Source organism: Drosophila yakuba, unplaced genomic scaffold (genome assembly GCF_016746365.2).
Source record: "Drosophila yakuba strain Tai18E2 unplaced genomic scaffold, Prin_Dyak_Tai18E2_2.1 Segkk2_quiver_pilon_scaf, whole genome shotgun sequence".
NCBI classification, from domain to species: domain Eukaryota; kingdom Metazoa; phylum Arthropoda; class Insecta; order Diptera; family Drosophilidae; genus Drosophila; species Drosophila yakuba.
This window is the reverse complement of record NW_025048801.1, coordinates 1807113-1830300: the sequence shown is the minus strand read 5'-3', so window position 1 is coordinate 1830300 and position 23188 is coordinate 1807113. Positions and strand designations below refer to the sequence as shown.

Genomic DNA, 23188 nt, shown 5'->3' with positions numbered 1-23188 from the left:
CGTTCTCTCTTGTTCTATATTTATATATATGTATATGTGTGTGTGTATATAAACCAAAAAAAAATCTTGAGTTGACTTAGCTGCCGTCGTTTTCACTGCTGCTGTCGTTGCTGCTGCTGCTGTTGTAGTTGCTGCTGCCGTTGCTTCTGTTGTTGCTGCTGCGTTTTGTGGTGCGTTTCTTCCTTCTCTAACTGAAAATGATTTTTTTTTGCACTTGCACTGGAGGTGTTTTGATTTTAGGACGTTTGATTTTTTTATATGGTCACTTAGATGTAGTTCTTCGATGTTTATGGCCTCGAATACGCCCAATATAAACAATTTGTTTATTGTTTTTAATGTCGATTTCTCGACCACAATTTTGTAGTTGGACAATTTTGTTTTTAAACAATAAGGACTCTTTTTCTATCCTTTTGCTTTTTTATTTATACTCTGTTCCTTACCTTTGGTAGGGGCAAACAAGAGTAAATTATTTTGCTTCCTTTAGCTGCAATTGTAGTTTTGCGTTGCTTTAAGGTGTTGGCCTTTTTTCTGAGTCCCTTACCTCTGGTAAGGGGAAACTGCAGAATTGACTGAAGGCTCGATTGACCAAAATGAGTGTGCTTGGTTTTGTAAAACGGTGGTCAAAAGAATTTGATGATCCCTACATGACCAAAACCTTATTCATATCTCTATATGGATTACCTGTGTGGAGTCCACAATACGAAATTTACTTGGACCGCATTGAATTGGTTCAAAAGAACTTCTTACTTTTTGCCTTACGGCGCCGTAATTGGGATGCAAACCTTAGATTATCTCCTTATTACAGTAGACTAATGTTAGCTAACGTACCCTCCCCAGCTAACCGTAGAACGCTGCTTGGAACAGTCTTTATTTTCAATCTTATTTGTGGTGAAGTTAATAGTCCCGACTTGGTTAGTCGGCTGAACTTCACTGTTCCAAGCAGATTCACTAGAAATTACGCACCCTTAATTTTAAATCTATATAGATCTTGTAGTGGCCAGTGTACCAGAAAATAAGCAGAGAAAAAAATTAAACCAAAATTATTATCATCGGTACAAATCTAGACGAGACCACTTTTCGGCCTACTAGGGTTAATTGAAAGCTCACAACAACTCTCAAAGACAGAAGCTGTAAGTTCTAGTTGTCCCTTTCGCACCTTAGTCGTCGCTATCATAGCCTGGAAAGGTCCCGTTAAAGCTCGCTAGGCTCGCGCCTTTGACAAAAGGTACAGCGAACACGCGATCATTCTGATTTTCTACTCCGAGACGACAGACGTAACTTGTAAAAAGAACAGACAATAAAAAAAAAAAAAACCCAAGTGCAGTCTTAAAATTATCAAGTGGCCAACTAAGTGTATTAAAAGTTATAAAAACTTATACGAACACGGCTAAGAATAAGACAGTGAAACCAAGTTTCGAGTGCGTACAGAAGTGCGTAAAGAGCACGGAAATCGCAGCTCTTTGATTGCTGATTTTTACGGAGTGCATAGTGTAGTTTCCAGGCAGAATAAAGGTATTGTCGGCTAGCACTATAGCACGCCCACGTACCTCCAAGACTCGCGGTGTACATGCACATACACACGTGCAGGCATAAGTACAGGCGCTACGGCTACACACATATGCATACCTATGTGCATTTAGGCATAGGCGCTGCCGACAGGAACCGCAAGCTGCGAAAAGTTCTTATCTGTGGATCGCACGTAAACGGCGCGAAGGCCTGATCTGCGAATGAGGGACGAAAGAGAGACAAGGAAGATGAAGCCAGAACATGTGAAGTAAGCAGATAAAGAAGACAGAGAAGTAGAGAAGAGAAAATCGCCGTGAGTACGAATATGTCGCTGATATAGGGTGCCCCATGCACTGACCAAGGAACCAGAGAGAGAGAAAAGAATAAAGTGAAATAAAACGAAGTGAAGTTGCTGCTGCCTACGGGCGGAGCCGTATAAATTAATAAGAATTTGAATTAATCTATTATTTGATAAATATTAGTTTAAACTTAATACTAGACATGCGTTAGAAATATTAATTAACATATATACATATTAAAATTAGGTTAAGAAGAAGTTATTAGAAGTAGGAACTGAAATTGAAAATGAAAGTGAAATAGAAAATGAAACTGAAATTGAAATAGAACATGAAATTGAAATAGAAATTGAAACAAAGAATGGATGATAAAATTGAACAGTAATTGAAGCTGAAGACTGAAAGAAATTGAAGAAGAATAATTGAACAACGATGGAGATTGAAACCGATTGAAGAAAACTATTGAAATGAAGTTTAATTTTGATTGATGATGATTAATTACAATTGATTAAAAATATGATTCTTACTCTAGCAATTAAATAATAAGTTACTCTTTTCTACATACATACACCTACCCATATATACATTCAAACCTACCCATACTTGATTAACCCTTAATTTACAACCATGTAGCAGTTCATTGGGCCCAACGATCTTCTTGGCGACAACAATGTGGTAATAAACAAATAAATAAATTTAGGTGATTAAAAACTAAAATAGTATGGTAACTTGGTAAAATTTCTAGAGTAAAGGTCGGAATTTTTAGGAAGAATAAAATGATACATATTTAAAACACTCTTTTGAACAAAAGGCAAACCTAAAACAATAAACTAAGAAATATAAATAAATCATGTAAATACTAAGAGACAAATACAATCAATAGATTTAGAACTATGCTTAGTGAACGAATTAACGTTAATATAAATATCTGTGGTTATGTTTGAGCTATATAGGATTTGATAAAAATGATTTTGTAAATAAATAATAATTTGTCCTACTACATAATGCCAATGAAATATCAAGATTAATGCGATGAATTAATTTAATCTAGGGGAAATGTACACCAGGTTCCACACATTTCCAAAGGTAGGGAGGGTATAGAGGAACGAGTGATCACTAACATCTCGATCACTCCCAACACAACGCGGTCACCTAGCTCTCTGCTATTGCTTAGTCTGTTTCATGGGGAATTCGCTAAATTCACTTTATTTTTTGTTGTTGTTGTTTCTTTGCTATTTGAATTAGAGTAGTTTCTGTCAAGTGCACTTATTTTTTTTGTACGGATGGAGGGCACAGGAGATTATAGGGATAGGAAAACCCCGACCCCAATACCGGCGAGCTGAGCGCAGAGCGCAGCATAGTGCACGAACCCCGATTCCCTCTCCAGCCGAGGCTTTATACTATATCCCAAGCCAGTTTACCAAAATCCATTACAAAAATGGCGCCCAACGTGGGGCCACACACACACACACACACACACACACACACACACACACCGAAGCTCCACGTATTAGCTCTGTTAATAACTCTCTTCAAGAGTACAGTTTTTGTGGTTACGAGATTAGAATCGGTAGGCAGCTTGTGGAATAGGAGTTTTTGCTTAAAATAAACATGGTGAGAACTACCCGAAAAGACTATACGAAGTTATTAGATTTTTCGGTTAGTTTAAGTATCTGAGGGATGGAATGAACAATCGCAATTCGACAATTTGGATTGATTGACCTCTCCAGATCGGGACAACTAACAAGTTTTCATATGATTTATTGTATTATACCTGGAACATACGGTCTAAGAGATAATCCTTGAGATTCGACTAGTATAACGCAATAAACCACCGTAATCTATATAATTTTGAGTAGCGATAGGAATGAGTTGGTGTATCTTGATATGGAAGATTGTCTAATTATTTGAAAATTAGAAATATGATATTTGGAAATATAAGCACCCCACAGGTTCGTAAGTGTTCAGGAAAAGTTTAGACAGCTAGTGGTAACCTTTGTCCTGTAAAAGAAATTTTAACATGCACCTTGACATTTCGAAACATTACCGAAAACATAGAATTTTTCATTATACCCGACTTAACACAAGAAGTTTATCTGGGAATAGATTTCTTTAGAAAATTTAAACTTGGGGATAAGCTTGAGGAAAGCACCTGGAGCTAGATTGTGGTCCTACAGATGAAGATATGGAATCACCAAAGTTACACAACCTTTCCAGTAGCGAACAACAAAAGCTAAAAGCCGTAATTGACATTTTTCCCTCTTATGAAAGAGAAGGCTTGGGGCGAACGAACCTCATTTCTCATTCGATTGACGTCGGCGACGCTAAGGCTGTTAAGCAAAGGCACTGGCCGATCTCACCTGCTCGGGAGAAAGTTATGTTCACCGAAATTGATAATATGTTAGCTCTTGATATAATAGAACCTTCTAGCAGTCCTTGGAGCAGTAATTGCGTTATTGTGCAAAAGGGAAGCAAGGTTAGGTTATGTTTAGACTCCCGCGAAGTCAATAAACATACCAGGAAGGACGCGTACCCATTACCTCAAATTGACGGGATACTGAGTCGCTTACCTCCTGCACGCTTTATAACCGGTCTCGACATGAAACATGCTTTTTGGCAAATAATGTTAGATGAGAAGTCGCGTCAGTATACAGCATTGACTGTTCCTAACCGTCCTCTTTACCAATTCAAGGTCATGCCCTTTGGTCTTACTAATGCACCGGTTAATGGATCATGTCATACCAGCCCATCTTCGAAACCGAGTTTTTGAATATCTTGATGACTTATTAGTCCTATCAGATGACTTTGATTCGCACTTGGTTCTTTTGCAAGAAGTAGCACTCTGTTTACGAAAGGCCAACATAACGAATAATGTAGAAAAATCTAAGTTCTGCATGAGAGAAATAAAATACCTTGGATTTTTAATTTCTGACGGACAGATCAAGACCGATCCATCAAAAATTCAGGCTATCAATGAGTTTCCGCTCCCAACAACAGTGAAACAAATCCGTCGGTTCTTAGGTTTATCCGGATGGTATCGTAGATTTGTAGATAATTATGCAACAGTATGTTATCCCCTGACAGAAATGATTAAGAAGAATAAAACCGCATTAGTCTGGGATATCGCTGCTAAGAATGCCTTTGAGGAATTGAAACATAGATTAACAACCGCTCCCATCCTGGTAACACCAAATTTCTCGAAGCCATTCGTTTTGTTGTGTGATGCTAGTTCATTTGGTTTGGGTTGCGTCCTCGCCCAAAGAAATGAGGAAGGATTTGAAATGCCAATCGGATACATGTCATGCAAGTTATCCAAAGCACAAAGGAACTATTCCGTAACCGAACTGGAATGTTTGGCTGTTATTAAGGGAATAAAGAAGTTCCGTGCGTACATCGAGGGTCAAGACTTCTTGGTAGTTACGGACCATGCAGCACTTTAGTGGCTCATGCGTCAAAAAGATTTGTCAGGAAGACTTGCCCGATGGGCTATTCAATTGCAAGGTATTGATTTTCGCATAGAACACCGCAAGGGTTCTCAAAATGTCATTGCTGACACCCTTTCAAGACAGAACGAGTCAGTAGAGGAATTCGAAGAATTAGGTCCGATTATCGATTTGGAATCGGAAGAGTTTCGCTCGTTTGAGTATTTAGACCTGATTGATCGCATTCGTGCAAACCAAGAAAAACTCCCTGATCTTAAAGTGACTGACGGATATGTCTACAAAAGAACTGAAGCTGTTACTAACGAAACGGAGTCAGACGATAGTTTGTGGAAACTTTGGGTACCTTCAAAGTTAACCCAAAGTGTTCTTCAGGTTCTTCTCATGATCCTCCAAGCGCATCACATTGTGGCACAGGAAAAATGATTGAAAAGCTTAAAAGATATCTGTTTTGGCCTAAAATGCTTATACAAATTCGAGAGTATGTAAAAGCCTGTTCGGCCTGTAAGCAAACTAAGAGTCCGAACATAGTTCTTCGTCCTCCGATGGGAAAACCTAGGCAAACAGAGAGACCATTCCAACGACTGTATATGGATTTGTTAGGTCCATACCCTCGTTCGAAATCAGGTAATATAGGATTGTTGGTCATAGTGGATCAATTTACTAAGTTCCATTTCCTCTCTCCCTTAAAGAAATTTACATCTGCCAAGATATGTGAATACTTGGAAAATTCAATTTTGTTTACATTCGGAGTACCAGTCGATATTAACTGACAATGGATCTCAATTTCGGCCAGGATTCCTTGAATCGTTTCTAACCCGATACTCAATTAAGCATATATGCACGGCTGTTTACTCTCCGCAAATTAACGCAAGCGAGAGATTAAATCGTTAGATTTTAGCGGCAATTCGTGCTTATGTGGGAACAGATCATACAACCTGGGATCAGAATTTGAATGAGATAAATGGAGCTCTTCGATCTTGTTTACACACCACGACAGGATATTCACCATACTTTCTGACGTTCGGTCAAAACATGATCTTGAATGGCAAGGACTACGAACTGCTCAGAAAACTTAATTTGATTTCAGACGATGCTAGAATAATGTATCCAAATGCATTACAAATGGCCAGATACACAGCACAGCTGAACACTGCCAAATCGCACGAAGCCAACGCTAAAATATATAACTTGAGAAGTAGAAATATACATTTAAAGTTGGAGATCAAGTTTATGTTCGAAACTTTTCGCAAAGCAACGCTAGCAAGAAATTCAGCCATAAACTAGCTAAAGTGTTCGTAACAGCAACAATAGCTAGAAAACTCAGTCCAGCATATTATGAGTTATCTGGTGAAAATGGAAAGAAAATGGGCGTATACCACGCAAAAGACTTACAAACAAGGTAGTACACTCTCCTTTTTCAGATTACGATTCCCGTCGAAACTTAGGAACATAATCTGTGGCCAGTGTACCAGAAAATAAGCAGAGAAAAAAATGAAACCAAAATTATTATCATCGGTACAATTCTAGACGAGACCACTTTTCGGCCTACTAGGGTTAATTGAAAGCTCACAACAACTCTCAAAGACAGAAGCTGTAAGTTCTATTTGTCCCTTTCGCACCTTAGTCGTCGCTCTCATAGCCTGGAAAGGTCCCGTTAAAGCTCGCTAGAATGGCGCCTTTGACAAAAGGTACAGCGAACACGCGATCATTCTGATTTTCTACTCCGAGACGACAGACGTAACTTGTGAAAAGAACAGACAATAAAAGTTAAAAAAAAAAAAAAAAAAAACCCACGTGCAGTCTTAAAATTATCAAGTGGCCAACTAAGTGTATTAAAAGTTATAAAAACTTATACGAACACGGCTAAGAATAAGACAGTGAAACCAAGTTTCGAGTGCGTACAGAAGTGCGTAAAGAGCACTGAAATCGCAGCTCTTTGATTGCTGATTTTTACGAAGTGCATAGTGTAGTTTCCAGGCAGAATAAAGGTATTGTCGGCTAGCACTATAGCACGCCCACGTACCTTCAAGACACGCGGTGTACATGCACATACACACGTGCAGGCATAAGTACAGGCGCTGCGGCTACACACATATGCATACCTATGTGCATTTAGGCATAGGCGCTGCCGACAGGAACCGCAAGCTCCCAAAAGTTCTTATCTGTGGATCGCACGTAAACGGCGCGAAGGCCTGATCTGCGAATGAGGGACGAAAGAGAGACAAGGAAGATGAAGCCAGAACATGTGGAGTAAGCAGATAAAGAAGACAGAGAAGTAGAGAAGAGAAAATCGCCGTGAGTACGAATATGTCGCTGATATAGGGTGCCCCATGCACTGACCAAGGAACCAGAGAGAGAGAAAAGAATAAAGTGAAATAAAACGAAGTGAAGTTGCTGCTGCCTACGGGCATAGCCGTATAAATTAATAAGAATTTGAATTAATCTATTATTTGATAAATATTAGTTTAAACTTAATACTAGACATGCGTTAGAAATATTAATTAACATATATACATATTAAAATTAGGTTAAGAAGAAGTTATTAGAAGTAGGAACTGAAATTGAAAATGAAAGTGAAATAGAAAATGAAACTGAAATTTAAATAGAACATGAAATTGAAATAGAAATTAAAACAAAGAATGGATGATAAAATTGAACAGTAATTGAAGCTGAAGACTGAAAGAAATTGAAGAAGAATAATTGAACAACGATGGAGATTGAAACCGATTGAAGAAAACTATTGAAATGAAGTTTAATTTTGATTGATGATGATTAATTACAATTGATTAAAAATATGATTCTTACTCTAGCAATTAAATAATAAGTTACTCTTTTCTACATACATACACCTACCCATATATACATTCAAACCTACCCATACTTGATTAACCCTTAATTTACAACCATGTAGCAGTTCATTGGGCCCAACGATCTTCTTGGCGACAACAATGTGGTAATAAACAAATAAATAAATTTAGGTGATTAAAAACTAAAATAGTATGGTAACTTGGTAAAATTTCTAGAGTAAAGGTCGGAATTTTTAGGAAGAATAAAATGATACATATTTAAAACACTCTTTTGAACAAAAGGCATCTAAAAATAAAACCTAAAACAATAAACTAAGAAATATAAATAAATCATGTAAATACTAAGAGACAAATACAATCATGCTCTCTGCTATTGCTTACTCCGTTTTATGGGGAATTCGCTAAATTCACATTTTTTTTTTTTGTTGTTGTTGTTTCTTTGCTATTTGAATTAGAGTAGTTTCTGTCAAGTGCACTTATTTTTTTGTACGGATGGAGGGCACAGGAGATTATAGGGATAGGAAAACCCCAACCCCAATACCGGCGAGCTGAGCGCAGAGCGCAGCATAGTGCACGAACCCCGATTCCCTCTCCAGCCGAGGCTTTATACTATATCCCAAGCCAGTTCACCAAAATCTATTACAATCTAACTATGAGTTGCTAGATCCCAACAGAGTATTATGTTCTGACTATAATATATTATATCCTAATATCTCTTATTCTGACTCTCTGCCGTCTATCTTGCCGGCCCACGATACCCCTCGGTCGGTTGGGAAGTGTGGTCGTAGGACAACAAAAAATAAGATAACAAGACATACACTGGAAGAATCAAGGACGAGCATAAGAAATACTCTCAAAGAAAAACTACAATCCTACAGAGGTCTCAAGAGGGGCGGCTGAACAATTCGTCAATGAAAAACACACTCGCCTTCTACCAAACATAACATGAAAGCCGGCCAAGCAAATAAACAAAGACTAAGTGAACCGGCACATACATACTAGACTCGTTGAAAAGTATGTAACAGGCAGAAAGAAGAGTTTCCGACCATATAAACTATATATATTCTTGATCAGGATCAAAAGCCGAGTCGATCTGGCTATGTCCGTCCGTATGAACGTCAAGATCTCAGGAACTATAAAAGCAAGTTCGGATTCTGAATCCAGGCGCTACTGACATAGACATAGTTTGTCGATTCATACTGCTACGCCCACAAACCGCCCATAACAGCCACGCCCACACTTTTGATAAATGTTTTAACATTTTTTCACATTTTTGTTCGTCTTGTAAATTTCACCCTATATACCAAAAATCTTTTTGCCACGCCCACTCTAACGCTCACAAACCGCCTAAAACGGTTAGTGTTGAAATTTCTCGTCGCACTTTCACTAGCTGAGTAACGGGTATCAGATAGTCGGGGAACTCGACTATAGCGTTCTCTCTTGTTTTTTATGTGGATATCAACAAAGACAAAACAACAGCAGCGACTTTCCCAAACAAGTGCACAATTCATGTAATCTGAGAATCGGAAACCAGCCAAAGCGTGCCACCAAAAACATTCATACAAAAAAAAATTCATTCATACAAAATATATATACACATATATTTTATATATATACAAAATATATATACACATATATATATGTTTGTATGAATTTTTTGTGTGAATGCATTTATATTTATATATATATATACATAGGTCTAGATAGACAACCTTTACTTTGTGTATATTTTTTTTTTTCGTGTATATTACGTTACTATTCAGTTTACAAATTATTGGTGCACGAATATATGCGTATGTATAATTCCATCAGTATATATAGCCACACCCAGGATCCAACGCGTCGAGATCTCGTCGCTAGTGGGGTAAGTTTGACGTTTATTTTTATACGATTAGTAAATATACGATTATTTACTGGTGAAGTCGCAAGGACTTACAAGTATGCATTTTCAAAGAATCCGTGTTATAGGGATTTAAGTCTATAGAATGTGTTACTTATTAGGCATATACAAGGTAATTTGTTTTATAATGTTATACAAAAGCTATCAACTAGGATGTTAATACAAAGTGTTTTTTTACTGTCATGTAATAAATTTTCATGAAACTGCGAGAGGTTCCTCCAGCCACCCGGAACACCAGGACTCCCGTAAGTATGGTGACCAAGTAGTTTATCAGCAGGGTAGTCGTATAAAGCTCATTGGCATTAAGCAGAGTAGGGAGACAAAGTATGGTGACCAAGTAGTTTATCAGCAGGGTAGTCGTATAAAGCTTATTGGCATATAGTTGTTTGTGTCGAATGCTTTGAAGCAGGATAATCGACACAGCCTCGCAGCCGACGTGACTAAGAACAGTTCAGTTCCGCCCTTCAAGCCAATGGTGCCGGGACCACTCATATCAGCCAGCCCATTGACCAGTGCAAACATCCCAGATATAACGGCGAATCCCAAGCCGGAGACATAAGCCATGATGTGCTTGTTGTCCGTCACTCTCGTGTCCTCCGCCACGGCTTGCAATCCCTGCTCCATGCAGGATCCGGTAGATAATGTAGCGGAAGCCCTCCTGAAAGCACAGGAAAGCCAGGAATTTCTTCAGCGGAATTAAGGGAAGAGATCAGCAGCGAAAGCAGCCAGAAGAATGCTGCCGCAATCAGAATGATGATCCGCACAGGGTCATTGGCGATGGTCAAGACAAACAAGGCGAAGGGCAGTCTGAAGATGAACTCTTCATCGGCGAGTATCCGCCTTGTTTTTGATATGCAAAGACAAGAGCCCTCAGAGCGACGTTTGTAGTCGTGAATAGTCAATCATTTTTGTTGACGTGCGCACCGTTGAAAATTTAAAGAATTACAAATTTACCTATACGGAGGATTCAAAATAAAATGATCACCACACACTCAGCTCTACTTCCTGCGTGTTTAGCTTAATTTCTGAAACGGAAATCTCAAAAGGAATGTAAAGAACTTAACCGAGTTTAATTTAAAAAGAAAACGTTAAAGTCAAACATATTTTTAATTTTTTATATAAAAAAATAATTTTTTAAGATGTAGAATGCCTATAAGCGCCTTGTTCTTTGTAAGTAAAGTTCTGTGTAAGATAAAGCAGGGTATCAACAAACAGATGTGCTTTAAAAATATAATAAAAACAGAAAAAAAGTGAATTTCAGTTTGACGATTTTTTTCTGGAACTTAGGATCAATAAATCAACGTGCTGAAATCAATTTAAATCTGGATCTGCGAGCTTAAGGTTTTGGCACAAGCTGCAAACGTCGATTTTAACGCAGGGTTGATGTTCAGTTATATGGAAGCAATAACATCAGTGAAGGAAGTAACTTATTCAGAAGTACGAGAACGCATTCTTAAGTTAAATAATGGTGTCAGTCTCCAAACAAGAATCACCGCTTTTATCTGTTTTAGTTGAAGCTGATTACAAATCGGTAAGTTATCAGGTGCAGTTGGGAGCCCTAATCGAGAACAGCACGGCAAGGAAAAAATGTTCCTTAGCGGTTTCTTACAAACACGGTTGCCGTTGTTGGGAGTACCATATCTTTACCTAAATCGATCAATAAGTGCTAAAGACGTGCCAGGTAATACTAAGGAATTCTATTCCTTGAATAAATGAATCTGAGGCAAGCTTTTCAGTAAGCTGTGACCTTTCGTGTGTCAAAGATGAAGCTATTTTTCCAAGTGAAGCAGAGTGTGTTACCAAAGACATTAGAATAACAAGATGCGTTACGCCATACGATTTTTTTGCGCACGATTTTTTCGTGGTGGCTTTTCAAGTGGCTCCAGGCTCTCTCGAAATTTTGTTCAAAAGCCAGTGAGCGGAGAGCTCTAGAGCCAGCAGCTCTCTTGTACACATACAGCGACAGCTGACCACTGTATTGGTGCACACGTATGCACATGCATTGTAAAAATGACAAAATATGCCCTTCATTTTAGAAGTTCTTAGACTTTAAATCTATATTATTTTTTATAAATTGCCACCACTTAAAAACTCTAGTTTTGCATTGCCTTAACATAACAATTATTTAAATTCAACATAGAAATAATAATAGCACAATCTATGTACCTAATAATGCATAATAATTTTCAAATATGATTTTATATTAGAATAGTTTTCATTAGAGTATTCAGCGTGCGACGTGTGAAAAATATACGACGTCAATAATTCTTCGGTGCTTATGTCCGCACTTCGTGCATCAATGAAATCAATTTTGCAATAAAGAGTTTCCATATTTTTATTTATTTTATAATTAATATTTTAGTTTATGAATTATTTTTATGAAATATTTTAAATGTAATTTCTTTTTTTTTTTGAAAATTCTTTGTTTTAAATTACAGTAGTTTTAATAATTTACTTTATATACATTTTAATTATTTACTATAGTTATTTCGTCAAATTACTAGTATAAAAATTACCAATTTTCAGTATTTAAAATGCAAATAAGATTCACTTAAATTATTTTTTATATTTTATTTTGATATTTTTAAAAAAGGGCGCAATTATGGATGGTAAGAAATACTCTACGAGTAACGGGTATAAAAAACTTCTTTCAAACCATAAGAGTTACGAATCGAAATTGACCAAAACATTAATCAAATTTGTTTCTTAGATCAAAATTGATTTCGGCCCTAAAATCGTCATAGCATAAGCACGCACACATGCACACGATCTCCTTTATTGTTTTTACTCATACAAGCAAGACAATTCTCGTTTTAGATTTTAACGCTCACGATTCTAGGCGAGCGAAAAGAGAGCAATTTTAGTCGTCACCAAAAAAGTGGCTGCATAGTGCAAAACCAATGTATGGCCGTTACGCATCTTGTTATTATAATGTCTTTGGTGTTACCTAGATCCGCAGGCACGGCGATTGCCGTCTCAATTGATGACCACTCTTAAAGCAATTATACAATGTGTGCGTCTTTTTGCTTCTTGGTTTGCTTAGTTCAGGTTCTTAAAACTCTGACAATAATGAATTCATTGTCATTGTTATATGTAGTGATTTTAGGATGAATGTATTATATTTTAGATAAGATTCGATGCGCATATGCATATGTTACGAAAGCGAATGACTAAGAGACTTAATTACAAGAAAAAGAAAGAGCGAAAGGGGCTAACTTTCATGCTTCCGCAGCTTCTCTGCATATTTACATTATGAAACGACATAAATGCACGGCTGAGGCACGATAGAGCATAAAGTCTAACGAAGAGTTTTTAACCCGACCATCTACTCAAATAGACCAACTTGGTCAAGTAAGGTACTATTGTTTTATTGAACGGAGATTTCATGAGCGAAACTCTTCGACGAAGATTCAGTATTGTTTCAGATGCTTGTGTCAATGCAAAAGCTGGGCTTCGGTTATATCGGCGGCAATAACAGCAGATAAAGATACTTTGCGAATCGGAATGTTATAAGATGTAGTTGGAAGACCGAGTCGAGAAGAGCATGCCAGGGATTATAATAATTGTAGAGAAGATAATTCTGTTTTTGAAATTTACATGTTTACAATTAACAAATCCACGATTTCCTGGCGCCACACACTTAAAGGACATCGACAAAGTCCTATACCCGGGCTACATTTTAATCGGCGGCGCTGGCTTAACATTGTCGGCGCTCCTGGCGCAGGTTTCATTCAGACCTTCTGGGAAAACGTGTCCGACCCAAAGTTCCTCACGGTTTTAATTATTAATGTGAATCATAATCGGTAAAACCAAAAAAAAACCAAAAATCCGAGCAATAGCTTACGAATATAAACATCAACAAGAGCAACTGAAAGAAGAGCGATATACTCAGCTTCGATTGCACTGAAATCCTATCCCATAGAATTTCCGGTCGCTGTTGTATCCATCCCAGTTGGCATCTACATAACTTTAGACCAGTTCTGCCAACTCTTCTGGGCAATAAACTGCTAAAATAACCTTCAAAAGCTGCTAGAAACGGCTAGATCAAATTCAAAATTAGCAAGAAAAAAAGCCATTTTGGTTTTGATAAATTTTTGTTTAATATATTTCTATTTGAAAATTGAAAGGGAATTACCCAGTTCAATGAAGTCCATATTTTCCTCAGCAGTGTACGAGTTATTTGTTCCAATAATATTTCAGTACTTTAAAGGCATTTCAAAATTGTGACAACATTTTTTAGACCGTCGCAATCCATATCTGTGAATATAAATTAATTAATGTTTAATAAAAAGTCAAAGTTGTTAATATTGTGTTAAAAAATATTAAGTGTGTCAATGTTTATTGAGCCAGAAAGGCTTCGATTTTACAATGTACATCTGACTAACGTTAAAAACGAAAGATGCTAACGCTTTAAATCGGTGATTGCCTCCCGAATCCACATAATTGTTTGCCTCTGCCCAAAATTTTACAGTGGAAGCCGTATTTTCCCATTTTAACAGATGTATGTTGTTATATTGTAGAACGACCTGTTCAATCTCAGAGACAGGCAGTTTGAAATGCTCTAGAATATTAATAACAAAGCTCTTTCTAACATTTAAATGATCTAAACAGAAAAAATGTCGATTTGCTGAAGAACTTTGAAGTTTTCGGGTAATCTGAAAAAAAAATTTATAAAATAAAAGAAGTGTTAGCCTAATTAATTATATGCATAGAAAATTGCTTACCTCTGTTTAAGCTCATATATAAGTGAAATGATAAACTCCGTGCACCTAAATCGAATCTCTATTTTCACCTTGACTTTGTCGCCATCAAATTTTGTGGCGCACAATATATCGAAGTGATCGATGGGTAAAATAGCAGAATGGGATGCAATATACAAACATAAGGCTGCTTCTTTGCTTCGTTTTAGGAAGCACATTTGATGTAAACACAATTTTATTTTTTTGAGTAAAGCAACTCGTTGCCGCCTTATGCTTCTTGGTTTTTGCATGTCCCTGCAAATCGTACAGCTTTGAAACTATACTGGATTTGCAATATCTGCAATAACACTTATTATCGTTATTGGGATCAATTGACATCCAATCCTTGAAGAACGGATCACAAAGCCAAGTGTCTCGACGTTTTTGTTTATACTGTACTCCTGGCATTTTAGTAGAATTTTTTGCTGCGTCCTTAGCCTTCGCATATATAGTGAAATTCTTGTTAGTGATGGAAAATATACAAAAACGTGGCAATGCTGCATCGGTTTTATGCACGATGTATTGCAGCAACTATCGATTAATGCGATGCCACGTTTAACGTTAAGGGAGTGCTGCCAGAATTATAAATTATGCTATAAGAGGCCAGTTGCTAGATTTTCCGCCAGCAGCTAGCTAACAATTTTTCCTGCATTTGACAGTTGAAAAAGGCCATATCTGGACGGCAAAAGGCTAAGTTGCTTTAAACACTGTATCCAGCTCGATTATAATTGAAATGAAATTTTATTTTGTAGTTTTAATGTATAAATATAAAATATCTTATATTATATCGCTTTCATATGCTATTATATTGGAGATCTTGATAGCAACCTCATCAAAGAGATCCTAAACAGCCTTGAATCCCTATAGTTCTACGCTGTGAATGAAATACTATTATTCACTTATAGACCCTTTTTTGTTAACGCTAGTATTTATTTTATGAACAAGCTTTTTCCAGATTTGTCTTAATTTTTGTTACATATGACATAAGTGTTGACTAACAAACAACTTTCTTTACTTATAGAGACTATAACATCGAACTTACAGGAATTTAATAATTGCGAATGTTAAAAACTATGATATTAAAGTAAAAAACATCAGCAGGAACTACCTTCAGACACATAAAAAATATCATTATTTTTTATTGTTTAAATCGATTGCCTCAGAATATCGTGTCAAAAGCTAATTGTCGAAATTGTGGAAGAGATGCTTCCGGAAGTTACTGTCACCGAGCCAATCTTTTCATGACAGAAAACTTTATATAACATTTTCTTGAAACCACGTTTTCACAATAGTTCACAAAAAAAACTACTAAGTCGATTCATCAGTACCTTAGGAATCACTCTAAATAAATAAAATATAAAGGTATTTCCCCCTTAAATAGAAGCGATGATGGCCTGTAGCACAAATACAAATACTCCATGTACCCCTTTTTGATAAGCTTGTACCACTTTTTTTGACGTTTAATCGGAGAATGCGATGCTTAGTGTCATAAAATAAAAAACATATACACAACAAACCATTTTTTAAAAGTATGGGCGTGACATTTGGCACATCGAACTAAATTTGCGTACAGATAATAAAATTAAAGATAAATAAAATTTTCGAAGGCGTGGGACAGTTTCAGGAGGTTTGTGGGCTAGTCTGAAACAATCGTGAACAGCGTAGGCGTCCTAAAAATCTGTAAGCTCAATCTCAACATTCTAGCTTTTAGACAAATCTGCTAACAAATCTTTTTTACCATATATGTGTTATTATGCATATACCTATCAGACATTGTCATAAAAATTTTAAACTATTAAATCTCATTGATTCTCTGATAATTTTAAAATATTATTTGTTTGCTTCTACTGGAAATGAAAATTCAAAGAAACCCTTTTTTCACTGCAAGTCTCTAATCTGGTATATGAAGATAAATATTTTTACAAATGTTCTTCAGAATTAATACCGTTTGCTCTTTTTTTCACCGTTCCGTTTTCGTCGCCAGTTGATTGTCGCTATTTTGATGGATATTTTATAAGTTTTTTAAAACGATTGTTGATTGTATTAAAATACTACAATAACTGTGATAGAAGGGAGATTTAAGTTGGAACAATTAAATCAGGAAAATTCCAAGGTAGGGCATCGGAAGTAGTTAAAAGGTAAAAGCATTTCGCAAACTTTATTTATTGCGAATTTTATGTTCTTCGACGTAAGTGTTCCTCCCCGTAACAGTTAAGTTTTTTAATATATGTAAACATTTAAAACGTTCCAAATATTTTAAAATTTCGATCGATTCCAGAGGGTTCTTAAAAGTCTTTTCGCGTAAGGATTTTATATTTTAATTGTTTTAAAATAGACTAGTTCCCAAGTTCATTGGATATAATTAAACTAAAGATTTTTTGTAACTGCTATACGCCAAGCTGAGATAAACTAACGGCATAGCCCTTTTTTTCTTGTAATTTTGAGCATAAGATTTGTTGTTGAAAGTATCTACAAACATATGTATATATCTTTTGCGACCTCATACTTCCTGTGTACATTTCAGTAGATAAGTATGAATGTTTATTTATTATGGTTTCCCATTTTCGCATTCTGCTAAAATTAAATATTTTTTTAAGGCTGAGGAAGACGTCTAATATGCCATTGTCCAGTAGGGCCATTGCCCTACTGATTTAGTTTTTTAGTCAAAAATAAATTACATCTAACGGTATGCTATCTCAGCTTCTAACAATTTTGACTAGGAACGGACAATTTATATATTTACATTTCATTAAAGCAGGCCTTTGAAATTTACATTTTTGGGCATTGTCCAAAATTTTTGATTCAAGTCGAATTTTTTCATATAGTAACTACTCGGATATTACTAATAGCTTGTTAATACGCTTTTGTTCTCGTATAATCGAAGGTTGATTTGGATGTACAGTAATGGTCTTGGTGTGCAATGAGTGGTTAAAAAACAATATAGATGAAGACCAGACTCCAAGCCCAGCCCAGACATCAGCATCGGGAGCCGTCGGATCAACAGCATTAAACAGAACAGTCACAGCCGACGCGGCCACAGAAATACCTCAGACGACCAGGTATTTACCTGGAGAAGGACAAGAACCGAATGTAAAGCAAAAGAAATCGCATTACGCTTTAAATATGGAAACTGAAAAAAAAGTGGAGCAGGACCAATTTTTTCATATAATGGAAATAAGCGATCATATGGCTGATAGTAATAACGATACTTCTATGGAGAACCAGGAAAATAACAATATGGAAGTATGTGATTCCAACACAGTATGTATTGACCGACGTACGGCTGAAGTTTCCCAGCATGCTATAAATATGGCCATGAACTCTGTCCTGAATGCAAATAACACCGGGGTTGGCGTTCGAGTAACTACTGCCTGCAGTCTATTCAGCCCACTAGGGGTACTAAACAATAGTCCTTTACAAAAGGAGGTGGCAACGGAATGCGGAACTTTACAGGTCGCTTCCGTGCCCACAACTTCTACCGTAGATCTAGACATAGGATCGGAATCTGTCCCAACGGCATGTATGGGTGCTGCAAAAATCGTACTACATTGCGAATCTAAGTCGCATAAGTTTGAGACAAGATCTATATTCTTGCAGCCGAACCAGGATTGCAAGGTAGGTCGCCTTATAGCTAAAAGCAAGGCAGGTGAGGGTAACGCTATTTTTGACTGCAAAGTATTGTCTAGAAACCATGCCATTCTGTGGTATACTCCAGACGGTAAGTTCTGGGTCAAAGACACAAAATCTAGCAACGGTACCTTTATAAACGACAACAAGTTGGGCAGTGATCCAGCGGAACTACATTATGGCGATATCGTCAAATTCGGCGTTGAGGTAATTGAGAACTCACGTCAGGAGGTGCACGGCTGTATCCTAGCCCGTGTCGCCCTGTTTCTACCCAACGGGCAAGAGGCCATTTCGGTTGAGGCAGAGCAAATGCTTTTGACCGTGACTAATCGAATCAGCTTTGATGAAGTGCAGCGCCTTAACGCGTTTCTCCAAGAGGCTGCACAAAGAGAAAAGTCTCTGAAAGCTAAATTAAGCAGCTTGCAAGGCGTCCTTGATACTACGAGAAAAAATTCTTCAATGTGTTGGCAAAGCATGATTACTGAAGACCAATTGCTGCACAAAATAAATCTTCTGGAAAAGAAAATACAAATGATGGAAAAGAACATACCAGAAAATGCACTTCGAAACGAGGTAGGTAAATCTGTCGAGAAAATCGCTGATGGGGCGATCAAAAAGATTAATACAAACTTTTGATCCAACCTTAATTTTTTATAGTCTTTAGTATTTTAAATTAATTAATTTAATATTTTAAAATATTGTGGGCGTTATTGTACTTTTTTAAGTGAAATAACGCCCGCGGGCGTTATTGCAGCCACCCATATTTTAACAGTAAAGGTTTTTGTGTTTAATATTTTTTCAATACTGTTTTAATCCGCCAAAGCTTAAAAACATTAGAATAGGGGCTAGTTTTGTTAGTTATAATGGTTTTTGTGTTTGTTATAATATTTGTTTTTAATATTGTTTTTATCCGCCATTTTTAGAAACATTAGTATTTGTGTTAGTTTTGTGGTCCTTATATAAAAAAAAAAATAAACATTTGGACGGCCCTGTTTGGAATCATAAAAGTTAGTTAAATAATTTGTTATACCTATTTGTAAACACTACATTGACATTAGAAAATTTGCTAAGGGGTGATTTCTTTAAAAATCGCTGAAATGTCAAACAATAAAATTAAATACGGTTGAGATTTAATTTGTTTATAACAAAAAACAAGAGAGAACGCTATAGTGGGGTTCCCCGACTATCTGATACTAGTTACTAAGCTAGTGGAAGTGCAAAGGAGAGTTTTTGGCGGTCTGTGGGCGTGGCAAAAAGTTTTTTGGAAAATCGATAGAAATTTAAAAAAATAATACAAAAATGAAAAAATATCAAAACATTTTTTAAAAGCGTGGGCGCGGCAGCTTTGGGCGGTTTGTGGGCGTGGCAAAATGAGATACAAGACTAATGCAAAAATGAAAAAATATCAAAACCTTTTTTAAAAGTGTGGGCGGTTTGTGGGTGTGGCAACATGAATCAACAAATTTGCGCTGCGTCTATACATATACATATCTAGCTTTTAATGTTTCTGAGATCTCGCCGTTCATACGGACAGGCGGACATGGCCAGATCGACTCGGCTATTGATCCTGATCAAGAATATATATACTTTGTATGGTCGGAAACGCTTCCTTCTGCCTGTTACATACTATTTAACAAATCAAGCATACTGGTATTAAAAATAAAATGTTATATTTTGAACGGAGTATCGTATTAGGATAATAGTGCAATAGTTCGGTGCACATTTCTAGATACAATAGAAAACTCTTACGTAGCATAAGTGATTTTAAGAAAAATCTTGATCTTTCGATTCATATATAATTGGTTTTAATCAGACTGTCGTACATTTGATTCATACAATATCTCTTAATAAAAGTCTCTGTTCACATCAAAATTAAATAACATTTACTTATTCGTTGCTTTTGAATCGGACTATTAATTTGAAAGCTTAGGCAATTATCTAACCGCCACTACGTTAACTCGTGTCCATTATCTTAATTAGTCGCTCCTATGCTTTCACATCTTCATCTCGTTTGCATATGCAAAATTAGTAAGAAACAATTTACAACTTGACGTGCGGGAATGTAATTAAGACGATGATCCATGCTTTTTGCTTCTTACTTTAGAACTAAGCTGACAAAAGGTACTTAAAACAAGCAACATGTTATTGCTCACAAATGTATCCCTTTACCTTAGAAAGAGAAAAATATTATACGTACATACATATATACCTTATAAAAGGCTTTAAAAACGCGACGACCTTCTTCCCAGATTTATGGTCAGCGATGGTCCATACTATTTTAGAGTGTAGTTCCTTTGAATCTTCATAATTTAGAAAGTTGATCTAAAATTTTTTTTTATGAATTCTGGAAAAAATGGTTTATTTTGTAATATTTTTCTCTTTGGTTTTAATAGATTGTAAAACTTCTTGAGGACAAAACAACGTATCAGTTAACTGCTAAAGAGGCCCTGCGAAAGGTCTATCAGGAACGCTGCGATGCTATGCAAATGCTCTCTAAGATGGAGATGGCCTACGCCACTTCTGATAACGAATGTGGCATACTTCGCGCTCAAGTTATAACACTAAAGGAAACATTGAATGACTTTAATTCCCGGTTAGAGGAACTTCAGCAGGAGTACATGGAATTCAAGAAGGAGTCAGTACGCCAAGAACAAGAGTCTATGGAACAAAAATCTCGCAGTTTGGAGTTGCTAAATATGAAGCTATCGACTCAAGAGCGCGAGCTTAAGGAGCTTCGTGTACAGGCGTCGCGAGACCATCAAGTTATATCCGAGCATGATACTGAAAAGTTTAAGGAACAAATTGACTTAAAACATCTAGATACAATAAATCTTAACGATGATCATGACCACGATCATGCTGTAGGTGAGGAGGCGCTAAATGAAAAAGATTATAATGAAAGTTCAGACGATGATATTTTGTCTGTGTCTCAAGATAAAGATGTGTTAGATATTGAACAGCAAACAGCAGATTCTGTATTGCAAGAAAAGGTAATGTTTATAGCAGTCATCATGATATTATATATTAACATATTACTATTTAATTCTAGAAGGTAAAACTATGTAATCCCGATTTACAGCAGGTCAGCTTTAAATCGAGCGTTTTAAAATTGCTAAAGAACTCAGATCTTGGTAAGGGCGAAGAAGGCTCTTCAGTTCTTAAAGCTATTTTTAATTGTGACGATGAAGGCATTGAATGTAAAGTTAAGGAGGATATGAAAAAGGCTTTAGTTGCAACAGAGTTCGTTAGCAGAAATACATCTGAAATCGTGCATCACTTTACAAATTATTCTGCAAGTCCACAACTTTTAGAAGATTCGACTGCAGAGATTTCATCAGCCCTTCATTTGGAAAGTAAGAAAGAGTTTGTAGACAATAAGGAAAATCTTGATATTCCAAATGCATTATCAACTGAACAGACTATTGATATGTTACAAGATGAATGCTATACTTACAAGAAGAAAATAGCCCATTCAACAAATGAAATACACTTCCTGCAAGCGCAGATTGAGCTATTAAAGAAGCAGCTTGAAAAAGACGTACCTCATAATTTTAAAACAAGTTTGCAGAATCTCAGTGAGGAAAGTAGTTTACCGCGTGAGACTTTAAAACTAATTGATAATCGAGATAGCCGAGAAGATGTTTGGGACCAGGATATAGAAACCATTAATAACCCCAAAGAAGAAATGGAAGAAGAATTAATTGTTTACAAGGAACTTCTTGAAAATTCGGAACTTAAAAACATGCAGCTTCGTAAAGAGATCTCGGAGCTGCACTCTAAGCAAAAACACATGCCGTTTTTTAAACAAGGGTTACTAAGCCGCTTTCTACCTCTTGGCTGTATTGCCATCGGTCTGCTCATATATTTTCTTTCCAGTCGAATTTAAGCGCCATTCTTATAGCTAATGAGGAAAACTTGCATATTAAAAGCTATTACTTTAAACAATTATTATACATTGGGACGGCAGTAGCTAATGCTTGCGTTATCGTCAAACTTAATTACATATTTATTTTCCTTTGTTTTCAAAATCACTTCAAGCTCAAAATTAAAGTAATAATATTAAAATAATAAACCAGAGACAACATTATTATCCAAAGTAATTTACTGCTTTAAGCGCTGCGTATAACGTGCCGTCTTGATTTCAACAATTATGATGCTGAAACGGTACATTAGCATAACATTTACTATTTTGTTTTTTATATATTTATGCTTGTAAACCAGTTTTCGAATTTCGGATTTGGCAACAACAACGGATATTTGCTTTTATTTGGGAAGGGAACACTCAACATCTCCCGATTCGTATTCAAACAGAGTAGCACCAATTTCATGTCGCCAAATTGGAAACGAAATCTTCAAGGATTAAGGATGTGTTTTGATCCAAAAAAAATAATATTTTCGTATGCTCACCTTAATCAAAATCATAAGACATAGAAAATGAAATTCGGTAGGTCACAAACAATGAATTGTATATTTGGGTGTACCACATAGTAGTTATACGCCATTCACTACCAAATAAAACATTATGAATCTTAGAAGTCTGGAAAAGGCTTTATCTCTGTGTAAAAGACACCATATTAGTCGGTCGGTTGTCGGAAGACATAGCCAGTGTATAGCTCTTTTTATTTATATATACATAAATACTGAATATATCCTTTGTTCTATAAATATCATTTCAATGCATCACGTAACGAGCGAAATTATATAAAAAATCGTGCAATAAGTGGTGAAATATATATAGTTTTCGGATAAGCAGTGCCGTGTGTAATCATTCTAATTGAAAACCATGGCTCGCAAATAACTCTCAATCGTCTTTCGTTTTGCGGTCTGCACTCTAACACAACCGTAAAAGACAATGCGCGTGTGCTCTCGC

General features: G+C 36.4%; 1 protein-coding gene, 1 long non-coding RNA gene and 1 pseudogene across 7 annotated transcripts; 1 reads left to right on the top strand and 2 right to left on the bottom strand.

The window, feature by feature from the left end:
* Positions 1–10058: 10058 nt before the first annotated feature.
* LOC26536267 lies at positions 10059–11591 on the bottom strand (annotated as a pseudogene).
* Positions 11592–14033: 2442 nt separating this feature from the next.
* Positions 14034–16606, bottom strand: LOC26536105. Of its 3 annotated transcripts, none has more exons than XR_001453746.2 (3): positions 14677–15201; positions 14338–14607; positions 14034–14209 (listed from the first exon to the last, which is right to left on the bottom strand). It is a non-coding gene; the product is annotated as an uncharacterized LOC26536105 (long non-coding RNA). The 3 variants fall into 3 exon arrangements; XR_001453747.3 differs by having other exon boundaries at positions 14360–14607; positions 14677–15194; XR_001453745.3 differs by lacking the exon at positions 14034–14209 and having other exon boundaries at positions 14260–14607; positions 14677–16606.
* Positions 16607–16682: 76 nt separating this feature from the next.
* LOC6539087 (sarcolemmal membrane-associated protein) lies at positions 16683–22418 on the top strand. Of its 4 annotated transcripts, none has more exons than XM_015189837.3 (4): positions 16683–16804; positions 17576–18891; positions 20712–21308; positions 21368–22418. In XM_015189837.3, exons 2-4 carry the CDS (start codon positions 17596–17598, stop codon positions 22202–22204), a joined length of 2730 nt encoding a protein of 909 aa, XP_015045323.1. In that variant the 5' UTR covers positions 16683–16804; positions 17576–17595; the 3' UTR covers positions 22205–22418. The 4 variants fall into 4 exon arrangements, with proteins under 4 accessions (XP_015045323.1, XP_002085974.2, XP_039233230.1 ...); XM_002085938.4 differs by having other exon boundaries at positions 16744–16829; XM_039377296.1 differs by lacking the exon at positions 16683–16804 and adding an exon at positions 16806–16879.
* Positions 22419–23188: the final 770 nt, after the last annotated feature.